Source organism: Pongo abelii, chromosome 14 (assembly GCF_028885655.2).
Source record: "Pongo abelii isolate AG06213 chromosome 14, NHGRI_mPonAbe1-v2.0_pri, whole genome shotgun sequence".
Lineage (NCBI taxonomy): Eukaryota > Metazoa > Chordata > Mammalia > Primates > Hominidae > Pongo > Pongo abelii.
The window spans coordinates 25,598,923-25,616,397 of NC_071999.2; the positions used below are offsets into that span (position 1 = coordinate 25,598,923).

The window sequence follows — 17,475 nt, forward strand, 5'->3', positions numbered from 1 at the left end:
GGAGCCCTGTTGTGGAGTTACCAGGCATGAATTGGATTTGATTTCCACTGGTTCTAGTATTTGTTTCCTTTGACCTTCAGTTTTCTCTTCCATCATATGAGGATAAATGTCTACTTTAGAGTGTGGTAGAAAGGAGAAAAAGCTATCCTTTTTTAAAGCATTAGCACAGTACTCAACATTATAAATGCTTGGTTCAAACTCTTAGTGGATTCTTAGTCTTCAGATGCCTTCTGCAGGCTCCCAGGTCCCGAGCTGCTGCCACTTGACTGCGGCTGCCTAGATGCCTCCTATTTGTCCGATGGATTACAGTCTTCAAGGACTGTCACATCCTAATGGATGATTTGATCCTCAATAATAATGTCATTAACATGAAGGACAATAGTAGTTGCTAACACTTCCATAACACTTATCATGTGCCAGAAACGGTTTACATCAGCTAATTCTCCTGAAAGTGCTTTACAGCTGTTAAACTCATTCCTCACAGCAATTTCAGGAGATAGGTACTATCATTCTGCCCCATTTAGAGATGAGGAAACTGAGACTCAGGGTTAAGTAACTTATCCCAGGTTGCACAGCTTGTAAGTGGTGGTCTCAATAACAACAGCAGCAGTAACAGCATCAGCAACTGCTCCGGGCGCTGGGCTCAGCACTTTGTGTTAGCCCAGTTAGTCCTCACAATGCACCTGTGAGATGGGTTCTATTTTTGTCTCCTTATGGATGTGTAGCATCAAAGTGACAATGTTAAGAAATGCGTCACAATTTGTCTGCCTTTTTCAGTAGTTAGTGTAGCATCCCACTAGACGATTCTATCCAGACTAATTGCTCGAATATGGTATGTGGTGATTGACTTGTCAATTTCTTTGTCTCATATTTTGTGTAAATGCTTTGGCATTATCCCTGTTTTTTCTTATTAGTTTTAATTCCACCTAAATTACACATTTTTTACTTTTAGAACTTAATACATTTTTTAAAATGTAAGATCGTATCATGAAAGAAATAACCTGAAGCATGTGCTTCAAAGAATGTGATTTTTATCTTCTCACCCTAACCCTGTGTCTACACAAGCAGTAAGTTGCATGGTTGGGTAATTGCTGGATGATTTTGAGATATGCCAGCAGGAAAAAAAGTTATGACCAAGTAGCTGGAAAAGTGAAAAAAGCTGTTTGAATTCACTTCAAATGGGTCATTCACTCAACAAAGGTAAATGATTTTTCATTGCCCTGGCAATGTGACCTGCCCAGGCAGTGGATGTGGTTCATCTGGGTTCAGCCACTTCTGGGGTACTCGTCAGCTCACCCCTGATAGCTGCTCAGCCTGCAGCGGAGGCAGCTCTGCCCCCTCTGCCTCCTTTGTTGTTGTTGTTGTTTTTCTTGAGCTCTTTGCCCATGGTTCTGGTTCTGTGCTCTGGTTTCTTTCTAAGTCAGATGATCCACTTGAGATCTGTTAGTTTTGGAAACTTCAACTTTAAAGGAAACAGAACCGCTGTTTCTCTACCTGATGGAGCAGCCAGATGAGGCTTTGCTTTTTCTTTTTGATCTCTTCTCCGGACATGTGTGGATCTGTACAAAACAGCCAGATTTGGTTCTACATTTTAGATCATTCCTGGTAAAGATAAAGAGGCTTGGTTTATCTTTTATGGAAATGTTAGGTTAGTGCCTGTGATTTCATCACTCGTCAATGACTTCTAGATGTTTTAAGATGAATATATATTTTTCTGCCATACATACTTTGCACTATTCTGGTTTGGGAAAGAATTCATAAATGCAAAATGTTATCTGTCTGCTTCTTAGTGAAGATGTCAAGATACAAGCCTGGTGTCTTCATTTAATAGCACATTGTCTGTCAGGGCATATGTGACACAGTAGCTGTAGAAAGGGATGCTCCACCTGGATTTGCATCCAGCTGTGCCTCTTACTAGCAGTGTGACCTTGGACAGGTTACTTAGCCCTCTCTGAGTCCGTTTCCCCATCGCTAAAATGGGAATAATGATAGAATCTACCTTCTAGAGTAGTTGTGAGGATTAAGTGAGTTAGCATGCTGAAAATAGTACCTGGCACATAGTTATTATTTTATCACTATCATTACCCTGTTGGCATTGTCTAAACCCATATAAATGGGAGGTTTATATAGTCACTATTTGAATAGAATTTCATGCTGAGTGAAGTAGATTGGCTGCTGTAGAGATATGGGTAGAAAATATCAATAAAGGCGGATATAGCCTGGGAACTCAGAGCCTGTAAGAGTTTTGCATATAATATATAGGTAAACAGAGCTTCAATTCTCATAATATGAGTTATAAAAAATTACATATTATTTGTCTTTTTTCTTTTTTAAAGATGGTTTCTTTTAAAACACAAATAATATTTATTACCTAGTCTATATAGTAAGTGGTAAATATTATATAGTAAACAAAGCACAGTCACTGATGTTTTTAATATTAACTGCATCTTCCTTTCTATCTTTTATTTAGAAGTCTCCAACAATAAATACATTTGATAAGAAAGATGGCTTTAAAAGTGCTACTAGAACAAGAGAAAAGGTTTTTCACTCTTTTAGTATTACTAGGCTATTTGGTAAGTAAACTCCTTTTTTCTTTCATAAGAATGTGGTGAAAGAATTCATGTACTAATAAGTAGTAGGAGTACCAAAATCATTTTATTTTTTATTTTTTTTGAGACAGAGTCTTGCTCTTTTGCCTAGGCTGGAGTGCAGTGGTGCAATCTTGGCTCACTGTAACCTCTGCCTCCCAGGTTCAAGCAATTCTCCTGCCTCAGCCTCCCGAGTCACTGGGATTACAGGCACCCACCACCACTCCCAGCTAATTTTTGTATTTTTAGTAGAGATGGGGTTTCACCATGTTTTCCAGGCTGGTCTCGAATACCTGTCCTCAGGTGATCCACCTGCTTCGGCCTCCCAAAGTGCTGGGATTACAGGCAGATTACAGGCGTGAGCCACCATGCCCGGCCCAAAATTATTTTCTATTTCTGATCCAATATTATCTTTTTATCTCTTTCAAATGGCATTTTATTATTTTTGCATGTAATTAATAAGTGAAAGATTGCTGCTCATTCATGATATTTGTAACAATTGTTGAAAGTATCTTATTTAAATGTAGGTGAAGTCATAAAATTGCAGTGTTACTTGTGGCACTATGACGATGATATTATTTTGCCTTTATAGGCATATATCTCTTGTAACATATTCTAGAAGCTAAAAGACCACAAATTCTAATTTGGAGCCCATGACCTACACAGTTTATGAATAATTTAGAATAGATTTTTAAAAGTTATTATTTTATATAGTTGTTTATATTCTTCTTGGTTCCAAAAAGCATGAAACACGGATGGAAAATTTTAATATTTGAAAGTTTGACAAAAGATTTATGAATGTGTTCAAAAGAACAAAATTTATTTAATCTAGAGATAAAATAATGATCTACAGATACATAAAGAAAGATTTACACTGAAGACAGTATGCCAAGTTTTCTTGAAAGACAAAGTTAGGCTAGATGCTGTGGCTCGTGCTTGTAATCCCAGCACTTTGGGAGGCCGAGGCAGGTGGATCATTTGAGGAGTTCAATACCAGCTTGGCCAACATGGTGAGATTTCATCATTACTAAAAATACACAAATTACCTGGGCATGGTGGTGCGTACCTGTAATCCTAGCTACTCGGGAGGCTGAGGTAGGAGAATCGCTTGAACACGGGAGGCGGAGGTTGCAGTGAGCTGGGATCGCACCACTGCACTCTAGCTTGGGCAACAGAGCGAGACTTTGTCTCAGAAATAAATAAATAGATAAATAAAAATAAAAATAAATAAATAAATAAAGACAAAGTGGGATTCAGGTGAATGTAGGAGAGCTTCCCTGCTGTAATTGGAGGCTGTTAAACATTGAATAATGGTCTAAGAGGAAGGTTGTGTAATTTCTTTGTCTTTACAGTCTCTCTGTGGTGGAAGGGAAGCTCCTATCCCTTATAAATAAGTAAACTCCTCCAAGATTGGGAGTTGAGGAGGAGTTGAGGCAAGAATCTTTATAGCCTTAAAAATTTTCTTTCTTTTTTTTTTTTGAAACGAAGTCTCGCTTTGTCACCAGGCTGGAGTGCAGTGGTGCGATCTTGGCTCACTGCAACTCCTGTTCCCAGGTTCAAGTGATTCTCCTGCCTCAGCCCTTGCAAGTAGCTGGGACTACAGGTGTGCACCACCACACCTAGCTAATTTTTGTATTTTTAGTAGAGACAAAGTTTCACCATGTTGGCCAGGATGGTCTCAATCTCTTGACCTCGTGATCTGCCCACCTTGGCCTCCCAGGGTGCTAGGATTACAGGCGTGAGCCACCGTGCCTGTCTGCCTCAAACAATTTTCTAGTCTCAAACCTCACCTTGAATTCTTCCTCCTGCTTGCCCTAGATGTTAAACCTTTGACCTTAAAGAGGTTGTTACATAGCTTCACAGATATTCCTGCTTCAAGGTGGAGGAGGTTTGTACAGAATTACATGCATCAAAAACAGTGTCCTGTGCTCAACTGTGTGGTAAGCATTAGACAGAACAGCAGTGTCTATTCCCCCAGTTCCTCCTAAGATTTTCAGCTTCCATTAAGGAAAACAGAACCTCGTCAGTAGCACTATTCAGGGCATTCTTGCTTAGGATAAGAGGTTGGACCAAACGTCTTCACCAATTCTCTGATGCTGCTAATACCAGCATTACTCATGAAATACTGTCCGTTAACCAGATAAACATACTTTTCTAGGATGATATCATACAAGGAGAACTTGTTGTTTTCAGAAAAAATAAGAGAGAAAAGCTATATTTTGGAAAATGACAAATAACCTTTGTTTTTGCCTAAGTATAAATTTTCCATTTAAGTCCTCTGCTGTGAACCAAAGCATACTGTTAGGTCCCAGGCAGTGGCTCAGTGGTAATCAGTAAAGGCATAAGCTCAGATTTTGATGGCACTTCTACTTTGAAGAGTCCCGAGAGTTGGGCCACTACTGCCATCTTTATCATCATCACCAAGAATTTTACTGGTGTCCTGATTGTTAGAAATTATTATTTGAAAGACAGCCTCTAAGGAAATATAGTTCAGTTGAAAAGGGTTGAAACTTCCTCATCAAAACCGCATGGCAGATAAGTCTAAACGATAATTGCAAAGTTCTTGTGGCTATACTCTTGTGGCTATACTAATCTATTCAGTTTATTTAATTCATTATACTTGAATATGTTTATATTTCTTAGATTAAAAAATTTTTTAATTCAGATTTTTTTTTGGTAGCAAAAGGACCTTGGGTCATATATCAAAGAAAGTCATAACTGTTTTTTTTTAAATATCTTACTTAGAGAAGAGACCAGGTCCTAAGTCATGTCGTATCTTGAGTCCCAGAAGGGTATCTGAGGAAGATAGCAGTTAATTCCAAGAAAATGGGATACCCTGTTTAGAGAATCAATGAGTATTCTCTGGAATACAGAGAAGAATTTGGCTTATTGATTTAGTTGTTCCACTGACTTATTCAGAAAGTGTGTTTTCTTCCTAAAGTGAACATTGAATTGACTTGAACTGATATTTACATTCAGTGATTGTGTGACTAATATTGAAAATATTGTTCCTTTCTTGCAAAAAAATATGTTTAACATACTTTAAGATAACATTTTGTTAAATTTTTTTTTTCAGTCATGTAAAGTGACTTGTGAAACAGGAGACTGTAGACAACAAGAATTCAGGGATCGGTCTGGAAATTGTGTCCCCTGCAACCAGTGTGGGCCAGGCATGGAGTTGTCTAAGGTATATTGGATACATGGCAAAATTGTATATCTGTGTTTGTAAAATGCATTCTTCTTAACTAAACTCTTTGAGTTAATTATTAATGAAGCTTTGGATACCATGACAGAATTATTGGATCATTATGTCACTTTAGCCAAATATCATACAATTCCCTTTTTAATACTTTTGATTCATGTGTCTTACTGAGATAAATAGGTTCTCAAACCCAGAATTCAACAGACGTCATTGTTTTATATAATTTAAGATTTGTAGTGTTTCACTAAAATAATAAAATTTTTAAGGTTAATTTGCATTAATCAATAACAACTGAAATTCCATTGAAGATTTAAAACTAAAGCATTGTGGGGTGGCTAGCAAGATGGCCGAATAGGAACAACTCTGATCTGCAGCTCCCAGCGAGATCAATGCAGAAGGCAGGTGTTTTCTGCATTTCCAACTGAGGTACCCAGCTCATCTCATTGGGACTGGTTGGACAGTGGGTGCAGCCCATGGAGGGTGAGCCAAAACAGGATGGGGTGTCGCTTCACCTGGGAAGTGCAAGGGGTCCAGGTACTCCTTCACTTCTCCAAGGGAAGCCTTGAGGGACTGTGCCATGAGTAATGGTGCACTTCAACCCGGATACTATGCTTTTCCCATCGTCTGTGCAACCCACAGACCAGGAGATTCCATTAGGTGCCTACACCACTGGGGCCCTGAGTTTTAAGCACAAAGCTGGGCGGCCATTTGGGCAGACACTGAGCTAGCTGCAGGAGTTTTTTTCCATACCCTAGTGGCGTCTGGAATGCCAGCGAGACAGAACCATTCACTCCCCTGGAAAGGGGGATGAAGCCAGGGAGACAAATGGTCTAGCTCAGCAGATCCCACCCACACAGAGCCCAGCAAGCTAAGATCCACTGGCTTGAAATTCTCACTGCCAGCACAGCAGTCTGAAGTCCACCTGGGACACTCAAGCTTGGTAAGGGGAGGGGCATCTGCCATTACTGAGGATTGAGTAGGTGGTTTTCCCCTCACAGTGTAAACAAAGCCACCTGGAAGTTCAAACTGGGTGGAGCCCACCACAGCTCGGCAAAGCCACTGTAGCCAGACTGCCTCTCTAGATTCCTCCTCTCTGGGGAGGGCATCTCTGAAAGAAAGGCAGCAGCCCCAGTGAGGGGCTTATAGATAAAACTCCCATCTCCCTGGAACAGAGCACCTCAGGGAAGGGGTGGCTGTGGGTGCAGCTTCAGCAGAGTTAAACGTTCCTGCCTGCCAGCTCTGAAGAAAGCAGCAGATCTCCCAGCAAGGGGATGAAGCTTCCAGAGGAAGGAACAGACAGCAATCTTTGCTGTTCTGCAGCCTCCACCAATGATACCCAGGCAAACAGGGTCTGGAGTGGACCTCCAACAAACTCCAGCAGACCTGAAGCAAAGGGCCTGACTGTTTGAAGGAAAACTAACAAACAGAAAGGAATAGCATCAACATCAACAAAAAGGACATCCACACAAAAACCCCATCCAAAGGTCACCAGCATCAAAGACCAAAGGTAGATAAATCCACAAAGATGAGGAAAAACCAGTGCAAAAAGGCTGAAAATTCCAAAGACCAGAACGCCTCTTCTCCTCCAAAGGATCACAACTCCTTGCCAGCAAGATAACAAAACTGGCAGAGAATGAGTTTGACAAATTGACAGAAGTAGGCTTCAGAAGGTGGGTAATAACAAACTTCACCAGGCTAAAGGAGCATGTCCTAACCCAATGCAAGGAAGCTAAGAACCTTGAAAAAAGGTTAGAGGAATTGCTAACTAGAATAACCAATTTAGAGAAGAACATAAATGACCTGATGGAGCTGAAAAACACAGCACAAGAACTTCGTGAAGCATACACAAGTATCAATAGCTGAATCGATCAGGCAGAAGAAAGGATATCAGAGATTGAAGATCAACTTAATGAAATAAAGCGTGAAGACAAGATTAGAGAAAAAAGAATGAAAAGGAACAAACAAAGCCTGCAAGAAATATGAGACTATGTGAAAAGACCAAACCTACGTTTTATTGGTGTCCCTGAAAGTGACGGGGAGAATGGAACCAAGTTGGAAAACACTCTTCAGGATATTATCCAGGAGAACTTCCCCAACCTAGCAAGAGAGGCCAACATTCAAATTCAGGAAATAAGAGAACGCCACAAAGATACTCCTCGAGAAGAGCAACCCCAAGACACATAATCTTCAGATTCACAAAGGTTGAAATAAAGGAAAAAATATTAAGGGCAGCCAGAGAGAAAGGTCAGGTTACCCACAAAGGGAAGCCCATCGGACTAACAGTGGATCTCTCTGCAGAAACCCTACAAGCCAGAAGAGAGTGGGGGCTGGTATTCAATGTTGTTAAAGAAAAGAATTTTCAACCCAGAATTTCATATCCAGCCAAACTAAGCTTCATAAGTGAAGGAGAAATAAACTCCTTTACAGACAAACAAATGCTGAGAGATTTTGTCACCACCAGGCCTGCCTTACAAGAGCTCCTGAAGGAAGCACTGAATATGGAAAGGAAAAACTGGTACCAGGCACTACAAAAACATACCAAATTGTAAAGACCATCGACACTATGAAGAAACTGCATCAACTAACAGGCAAAATAACCAGCTAGCATCATAATGACAGGATCAAATTCACATATAACAATATTAACCTTAAATGTAAATGGGCTAAATACACCAATTAGACTGGCAAATTGGATAAAGAGTCAAGACCCATCAGTGTGCAGCATTCAGGAGATCCATCTCACGTGCAAAGACACACATAGGCTCAAAATAAAGGGATGGAGGAATATTTACTAAGCAAATGGAAAGAAAAAAAAAAAAAACTAGGTTGCAATCCTAGTCTCTGATAAAAGACTTTAAACCAACAAAGATCGCAAAAGACAAGGGCATTACATAATGGTATAAGGGATCAATGCAGCAAGAAGAAGGGAAGGGCTAACTACCCTAAGTATATATGCACCCAATACAGGAGCACCCAGATTTACAAAGCAAGTTCTTAGAGACCTACACAGAGAGACTTGGACTCCCACACAATAATAGTGGGAGAGACTTTAACACCCCACTGTCAATATTAGACAGATCAACGAGGCAGAAAATTAACAAGGATATTCAGGGCTTGAACTCAGCTCTGGACCAACTGGACCTAATAGACATCTACAGAACTCTCCACCCCTAATCAACAGAATATACATTCTTCTCAGCACCACATCGCACTTACTCTAAAATTGACCACATAATTGAAAGTAAAATGCTCCTCAGCAAATGCAAAAGAACGGAAATCATAACAGTCTCTCAGACCACAGTGCAATCAAATTAGAACTCAGGATTAAGAAACTCACTCAAAGCCGCACAACTACATGGAAACTGAACAACCTGCTCCTGAATGACTACTGGGTAAATAACGAAATTAAGACAGAAATAAATAAGTTATTTGAAACCAATGAGAACAAAGACACAACGTACCAGAATCTCTGGGATACAGCTAAAGCAGCGTTTAAAAGGAAGTTTATAGCACTAAATGCCCACAGGAGAAAGTGGAAAAGATCTAAAATTGACACCCTAACATCACAATTAAAAGAACTAGAGAAGCAAGAGCAAACACATTCAAAAGCTAGCAGAAGACAGAAAATAACTAAGATCAGAGCAGAACTGAAGGAGATAGAGACACAAAAAAACCCTTTAAAAAATCAATTAATCCAGGAGCTGGTTTTTTGAAAAGATTAACAAAATAGATAGATCGCTAGCTAGACTAATAAAGAAGAAAAAAGAAAAGAATCAAATGGAAACAATAAAAAAATGATAAAGGGGATATCACCACTGATCCCACAGAAATACAAACTACCATCAGAGAATACTATAAACACCTCTATGCAAATAAATTAGAAAAACTAGAAGAAATTGATAAATTCCTAGACACATACACCCTCCCTAGACTAAACCAGGAAGAAGTTAAATCCCTGAATAGACCAATAACAAGTTCTGAAATTGAGGCAATAATTAATAGCCTACCAACCAAAAAAAGCCCAGGACCAGACAGATTCACAGCGGAATTCTACCAGAGGTACAAAGAGGAGCTGGTACCATTCCTTCTGAAACTATTCCAAACAATAGAAAAAGAGGGACTCCTCTCTAACTCATTTTATGAGATCAGCATCATCCTGATATCAAAACCTGGCAGAGACACAACAAAAAAAGAAAATTTCAGTCCAATATCCCTGATGAACATCAATGCGAAAATCCTCAGTAAAATATTGGCAAACCGATCCAGCAGCACATCAAAAAGCTTATCCACCACAATCAAGTCAGCTTCATCCCTAGGATGCAAGGCTGGTTCAATATACTCAAAACAGTAAATGTAATCCATCACATAAACAGAACCAATGACAAAAACCACATGATTATCTCAGCAGATGCAGAAAAGACCTTTGATAAAATTCACCCTGTCATGCTAAAAACTCTCAATAAACTAGGTATTGATTGAATGTATCTGGAAATAATAAGAGCTATTTATGACAAACCCACAGCCAGTATCATAGTGAATGGGCAAAAGCTGGAAGCATTCCCATTCTCATTGAACAATGAGAACACATGGGCACAGGGAAGGGAACATTACACACCAGGCCCAGTCATGGGGTGGGTGACAAGGGAAGGGATAGCATTAGGAGAAATACCTAATGTGGATGATGGATTGATGGGTGCAGCAAACCACCATGGCACATTTATACCTATGTAACAAACCTGCACGTTCTGCACATGTATCCCAGAACTTACAGTTATATATATATATATATATAGGCCCTAAATCATTGATAACAGAAATCATGAATGCTACTACTTACTGGGACTTCTTAAGTTTTAAGAAAACTTAAAATGAATGTTAGCATTACTAGTCAAGAAGTAGAGCCTGCCAGTGTCTTAAATAAAGATGCTCCAAGATAGCGGGCATTTTCCAAACCATGGTTTTGAACATTCGTTTGACAGTATGTGTCTTATTATTGATCTCACCACAGTGAGTGTATGTTACTCCTAGGAGCACTTTAAATATATTCATTTCAACCACTATATGCTAAGAAACTGTGTGTTAGTGTGTGTTATATCAGGACATATTTCACAGTCTTGGATGTTCTGAAGCCTTCCTTTTCTTGTGAGCATGTTCAGAGCTATACATCCATTTGCTTTATTTGCTGATCTTTTGAAGATGTTACTAGTTGTGGAGAAGTGATGTATTGTTTTGTTTTAAATAAAACATCAAAGCCTTTCTGTTAGAAAAGGAACAATAGATTTTTCTTTTTATTTAAAGGGACTTTTAAAAGAGAAGTCCTTTTCCCCTACAGACTGCCATTATCTACAGTTGAGTCTTGTCATTCATAGATTTTTGATCAATGATCTATAAACAGCAGGAAACAAAGAATTATGCATTCCACAAGTGGCTTCTGGAAGATAGCTTTTCTCTCTGGCTTTTGTGTTAAATGAGTGGTGGCTTTTAGTATCCTGGGCTTTACATTTGGATTGAAACTGACTGACCTTCAAAGTCTGTGTGATATCTCATTAACAGTAGCATCTCAACAGGTATTTTTCAACCCCTGTTGATTACAGTAACATGCACTTTCAGACATAGATTTTTCTGTGTTGCGTGTAAAAAGATTAATTCTTAACAGGTTGACATATCTAAGATCAGTGAACAAAGTATTTAAAAATGCCGTCATGCCCAAGAGGAAAATAGACTGCTGATGAAAAGAGTCAAACTCTGTAAAATATTTGAAGAGATTTATTCTGAGCCAAAAACTGTGTGACCAGTGGCCCATGACACAGCCCTCGAGAGATCCTGACAACATGTGTCCAAGGTGGTAGGGCTACAAGTTGGTTTTATACAATTTAGGGAGACATAACACATCAGTCAACATTGGTTCAGTCTGGAAAGGCAGGACAACTGGGAGTGGGGAGCAGGTAGGGGAAGGGGGATTCCAGGTCATAGGCGGATTGCAGGATTTTCTGATTGGCTATTGGTTATTATCTAAAGACCTGGAATCAATAGAAAGGAATGCCTAGAGTCAATAGAAAGGAATGTCAATAGAAAGGGTTAAGATAAGGGGTTTTAGAGACCAAGGTTTTATCATGCAGATGAAGCCCCCAGGTAGCAGACTTCAGAGAGAATAGATTGTAAGTGTTTTCTTATCAGACTTAAAGAGTCTGCTCCATCAGTAATTCCAGAAGGGAGGAGGGTATCATGAGGCATGTCTGGCTCTCCCTTTCCATCCTGGCCTGAACTAGTTTTTCAGGTTAACTTTGGAATGTCCTTGGCCAAGAGGAGGGGTCCATTCAGAAGGTGGGGGCTTAGAATTTTAATTTTGGTTTAAAGATGATGACATTTGTTTTCCTCAAACATTCTTCTTTTCCCAAATCTCAGTGAAAATGTGAATGAAACTTCACAGATACTGAGACATGAGTGAATAATTTCTAAGAAATTATTGTCTTATCTTCATCCTTTGAATCTGCAGAATATAACCTTAAGGTAATTTTTGGAGAATCAGACCATAAGATGAAAGTCCTATTAGTCTTAATATTTCTGTTGATTAAGAAATCATTTTCCCATTTCTGATTTCATATATATGAGGAATTTAGAGGTTGTCACTCTATCCCAACAGGAGGTAAAAAGCTGAACAAACTGAAAAGTCCGCAGCTCTTAGATGTGCAAGAGAAGTGAGGTCGCAGGCAGCTACAGAGAATCACAATACACTGCTGCAGAAGCCTCCCCGGGGGCCAGCGCCAGGGTGGGAATCCTGCACTGTTACTGACAGCCTGCTGTAGCCTAGGTTTGGAAAAGTCTGAGAGTTAAAACTCCAGGAGGACCCACTCATAGAGCACCCTCCCATGCTTTTGTGAGTTTTACTTCCAGGAACTCAAACCGATTTTCATAGTAAATGTCAAAATCAAAATAAAACCAAACAAAAAAATCCCTTGTTTTTCTGACAGGGGAGGCAGAAAAGGAACATTTTGAAATATGCTAGAGCGCTCTTTTTCTTAACAAGGACTGCCCTCAAGAGAAACGCGTACACCAGAGGCTCACCTGCTGGGGTTTTATCAGAGCCTAACTGACCTGGGGAAGGGAAATACTGACTCAGTCTGCTCCAGCCATTCTCTCCCATTTAAGGGAGAGGCACTGGGGAAGCTTACAGTACAGAGGCACAGGTCTGCACAGGACTATGGAAAGCTGCCCTTTCCTTCACATCTCACCTCCACATTACTAAAGGCCTGTTTATAGCAGCTCCTTCTACCCAGTGTATCATGTATGACATTTAACAAAAATGTACAAAGCATACTAAAAGGCAAAAAATACAATTTGAAGAGACAAAGCAAGCATCAGAACCAGACTTGGCAGGGATCTTGGAGTTATCAGAGAGAATCAAGAACAACTATGATTAATATGCTAATAGCATTAATCATGAATATTCTAATATTAATATGCTAATCAGAGAAAGGAACAGAAGAAATATTTGAAACAATAATGACTTAGAATTTTCCCAAGTTAATGCCAGACACCAAACTGCAGATCCAGGAAACTCAGAGAACACCAAGCAAGATAAATGCCCAAAAACGACACCAAGTATATCATTTACAAATTGCAGAAAAACAAAGAAAAAACCTTCCAAGAAGCTAGAGGGAAAAAACGCCATATGTACAGAGGGGCAGAGATAAGAATGACATCTGACTTTTACTCAGAAATCATGCAAGGCAGAAGAGAGTACAGTGAAACATTTGAAGTATTGAAAAAATAGCACCTAAAATTCTGTACCCTGAGAAATTTTCCTTCAAAAGTTAAGGACAAATAAAGACTTTCTCAGTCAATTGAGGGAATTTGTTACCAGTAGACCTGCCATGTAAGAGATGTTAAAAGAAGTTCTTTAGACAGAAGGAAAATAATATAGGTCAGAAACATGGATCTACATAAAGAAAAGAGCATCAAAGAAGTGCTAAGTGAAGGTAAAATAAAAACTTTAATTTTCCTATTCTTAATTGATGTAATAGATGATAGTGTGTTCAAACTAATAATAGCAACAATGTATTTGATTGAGTATGCTTGTGTGTACACACACACACACACACGTAAGTGAAATTAATTACAGCAATGATACAAAGGGTGGGGAGGAGGAATTATAATTATTTTGTTGTTATAAGGTATTCACACTACCTATGTAGTAGTACAGTGTTAGTTGAAAGGAGGCTTGGGCTGGTTATAAATGTATAGTGCAACCTCTAGGGCAACCATTAAAACAAGTGTAAAAAGAAGTATAATTGATATGCTAAGAAAGGAGATAAAATGAAACCACATAAAATGCTCAATTAAAACTACAAAAGGGAAAATGTGGAAGACAAAAATAAGAACAAATAAGAAGGGCAAGAAATGGGAAACAGTAATATATATGGTAACTGTTAGCCCAACTATATCAATAATCATTTTCAGTGTCAGTGATATGAATGTACCAATTTACAAACAGATTGTCAGAGCAGGTCAAAAAACAAGATCCAACTCTGTGGTCTACAAGAACCCACTTCAAATATAAAGGCACACATAGATGAAAAGTAAGTGGATGGAGAAATATATACCACGCTAACACTAATCAGAAGAGCGGGAGTAGCTATATTAATTTCAGACAGAGAAGACTTCAAAGCAAAGACAGATGTCAGGGATAAAGATGGACATTACATAATCATAAGGGAGCTAATTCTCTAAGAAATTATAATAATCTTTAATGGGTATGCCCCTAGCAACAGAGAATCAAACCATGTGGGACAAAAACTGATAGAACTACAAGGAGATATAGATAAATCCACTGTTGTAGTTGGAGACTTCAACACTATCAGAAATGGACAGATTCAGCAGGCAGAAAGTCAATATGGACGTAGTTGGACTCAACACCATCAATCAACTGCATATAACTGACACCTATAGACAACTTCATTCAGCAACAGCAGAAGACACATTATTCTCAAGCTCTCATGGAAAATTCACCAAGCTAGACCACATTTGGGGTCATAAAACACACCTTAACAAATGTAAAAGCATAGAAATCATATAGTGTCTGCTGTCAGATCACAGTGGCATAAAACTAGAAATCAATAACAGAAAGATAGCTGGAAAATTCTAAAATACTTGGAGATTAAGAACACACTTCTAAATAACACATGGGTCAAAGAGGATATTGCAAGATAAATTTAAAAATATTTTGAACTAAATGAAAATGAAAACAGAACTTATCAAAATTTGTGGGATGCAGTGAACCAGTGCTCAGGGGGTACTGAAGGCACATATTAGAAAAAAGAAAGAACCAAAATTGGTGATCTAAGCTTATACGTTATAAAACTAGAAAAAGAAGAATAAATTAAATTCAGAGTAAGCAGAATAAAATAAATAACTATTAAAGCAGAAATCAATGAAATTAAAAACAGAAACTCAGTAGAGAGTGAAGAATCACCTTTTGGTGATTCTTTGAAAAGTTCAATAAAACTGATGATCCTTTAACTAGGCCAACTTAGAAAATAAGGGAGAGGACACAAAGTGCTAATATCAGTAATGGAAGCATGGACATCACTATAGGAACATTAGAAATGCTGTGAACAACTCAGTGCCCACACATTTGGTAACCTAGATGAAATGAATCAATTCCTTGAAAGACGCAGTCTGACAAAGCTTACACAAGAAGAAATCCACAGTCTGTATAGGCCTATATTGACTGAAGAAATTGAATCAATAATTAATAACCTTCCAAAACAGAGAGCACCAAGTTAAAGTGAATTTACTGGTGAATTCTACCAAAAATTAAGAAGAAATTATACTCATTATCTGTAATTTCTTCCAGAATATAGCAAGAAAATACTTCCTAACTCATTCTGTGAGGCCAGAAATCACCCTAATGCCTAAACCAAAGACTTTACAAGGAAACTATAGACCAATATCTCTCATGAACAAAGATACAAAAATTCTCAACAAAATATTAGCAAATTGAATCCAACAATGTATATAAAAAAAAATCACACACTGTGACAAAATGGGATTTATCCCACATACACAAGGCTGGTTCAGCCTTTGAAATTCAGTTAATGTAATCTGTCACATCAGTGGGCTAAAGAGGAAAAAAATCACATATAGCAGTAAGTGCACAAAAAGCATTTGAAAAATCTGACACCCATTCATGATTAAAAAACAACAGCAACAAAAACCTCTCAGTAAACTAGGAATGGAAAGGAATTTCCTCTACTTGGTAAAGAATTTCTGCAACAACCACAACAAAACCAAAACTCTAGAGTTGACATCATACTTAATGATGGAAACTAGAAGCTTTCCACTAAGATCAGGAACAAGGCAAGGATGTTCCCTTTCACCACTCATTTTCAGCATCATACAAGAAATCCTAACTCATGCACCAAGACAAAAAAAAAAAAAAAAAAAAAAAAAGAAAGAAAGAAAAGGTAAACTGATTTGGAAGGAAGAAGTAAAGTTCTCCTTGTTCACATATAGCATAATCATCTATGTAGAAAATGCAAGAGAATTAACAGAAAAACTCCTGGAATGAATAAGCAATTATAGTAATATTTCAAGATACCTGGTTAATGTACAAAAGTCAGTAACTTTCATATATACTGGCAGTGAACAAGTGGGATTTGAAATTAAAAACACAATATAATTTATATTAGCACCCCCCAAAAATAAAATGCCTAGGTATAAATCTAACAAAATATGTACAAGATTTTTATGAGGAAAATTACAAGAGTCTGATGAAAGAAATAAAAGAACTAAATAAATGGAGAGATATTCCATGTTTATGGATAGGAAGATTCAATATTGTCAAGATGTCAGTGTTTCTCAACTTGATTTATAGATTCAATGCAATCCCAATCAAAGTCCCAGCAAGTTATTTTGTAGATATTGACAAACTGATTCTAAAGTTTATATGTAGAGGCAAAAGACCCAGAATAATCAACACAGTTATTTAGAAGAAAAAGTTGGAGGACTGACACTACCCACATCAAGACTTACTGTAAAGATACAGTAATCAAGACAGTGTGGTATTGATGAGAGACAAACCAATCAATGAAACAGAATAGAAAGCCCAGGAATAGACCCAGGTAAGTGTAGTCATCTGGTCTTTGACAAAGTAGCAAACAACATGATGGAGAAAAGATAGACTCTTCGACAAGTGGATCTAAAACAACTCAACATCCACATGCAAAAAATGAATCTAGACACAGACCTAACTCAAAACAGGTCACAGACCTAACTGTAAAACGCAAAGCTATAAAACTCCTAGAAGATTTTCTCTAGAAGACCTTGGGTTTGGTGATGACTGTTTTATATGACACCAGAGGCACAACCTATGAAAGAAAGAATTAATAAGCTAGATTTAATTAAAATTAAAAATTTCCACTCTGCTTAAGACACTGTTGAGAGAATGGAAATACAAGCCAGAAACTGGTGGAAAATATTTGCAAAAGATACCTGAAAAAGGACTGTTATTCAAAACATACAAAAAATTCTTAAAACTCAACACTGAGAAAACAAGCAAATCCGGTTTAAAAATGGGTAAAAGACCTTAACAAACACCTCACCAAAGAAGATATACAGATGGCAAATAAGCATATGAAAAGATCCTCCATGTAGTATGTCATCAGGGAAATGCAAATTTAAGCA

At 38.1% G+C, this 17,475-nt stretch overlaps 1 protein-coding gene across 1 annotated transcript in view; it reads left to right on the top strand.

The window, feature by feature from the left end:
- The window catches only part of TNFRSF19 (TNF receptor superfamily member 19), a 49,272-nt gene that overhangs the window by 17,415 nt on the left and 14,382 nt on the right, over positions 1-17,475 (top strand). The window contains 2 exon segments of the mRNA NM_001131945.1: positions 2,471-2,573; positions 5,665-5,775. Coding sequence (NP_001125417.1) covers positions 2,505-2,573; positions 5,665-5,775 — 180 coding nt within the window. The 5' untranslated portion in view covers positions 2,471-2,504.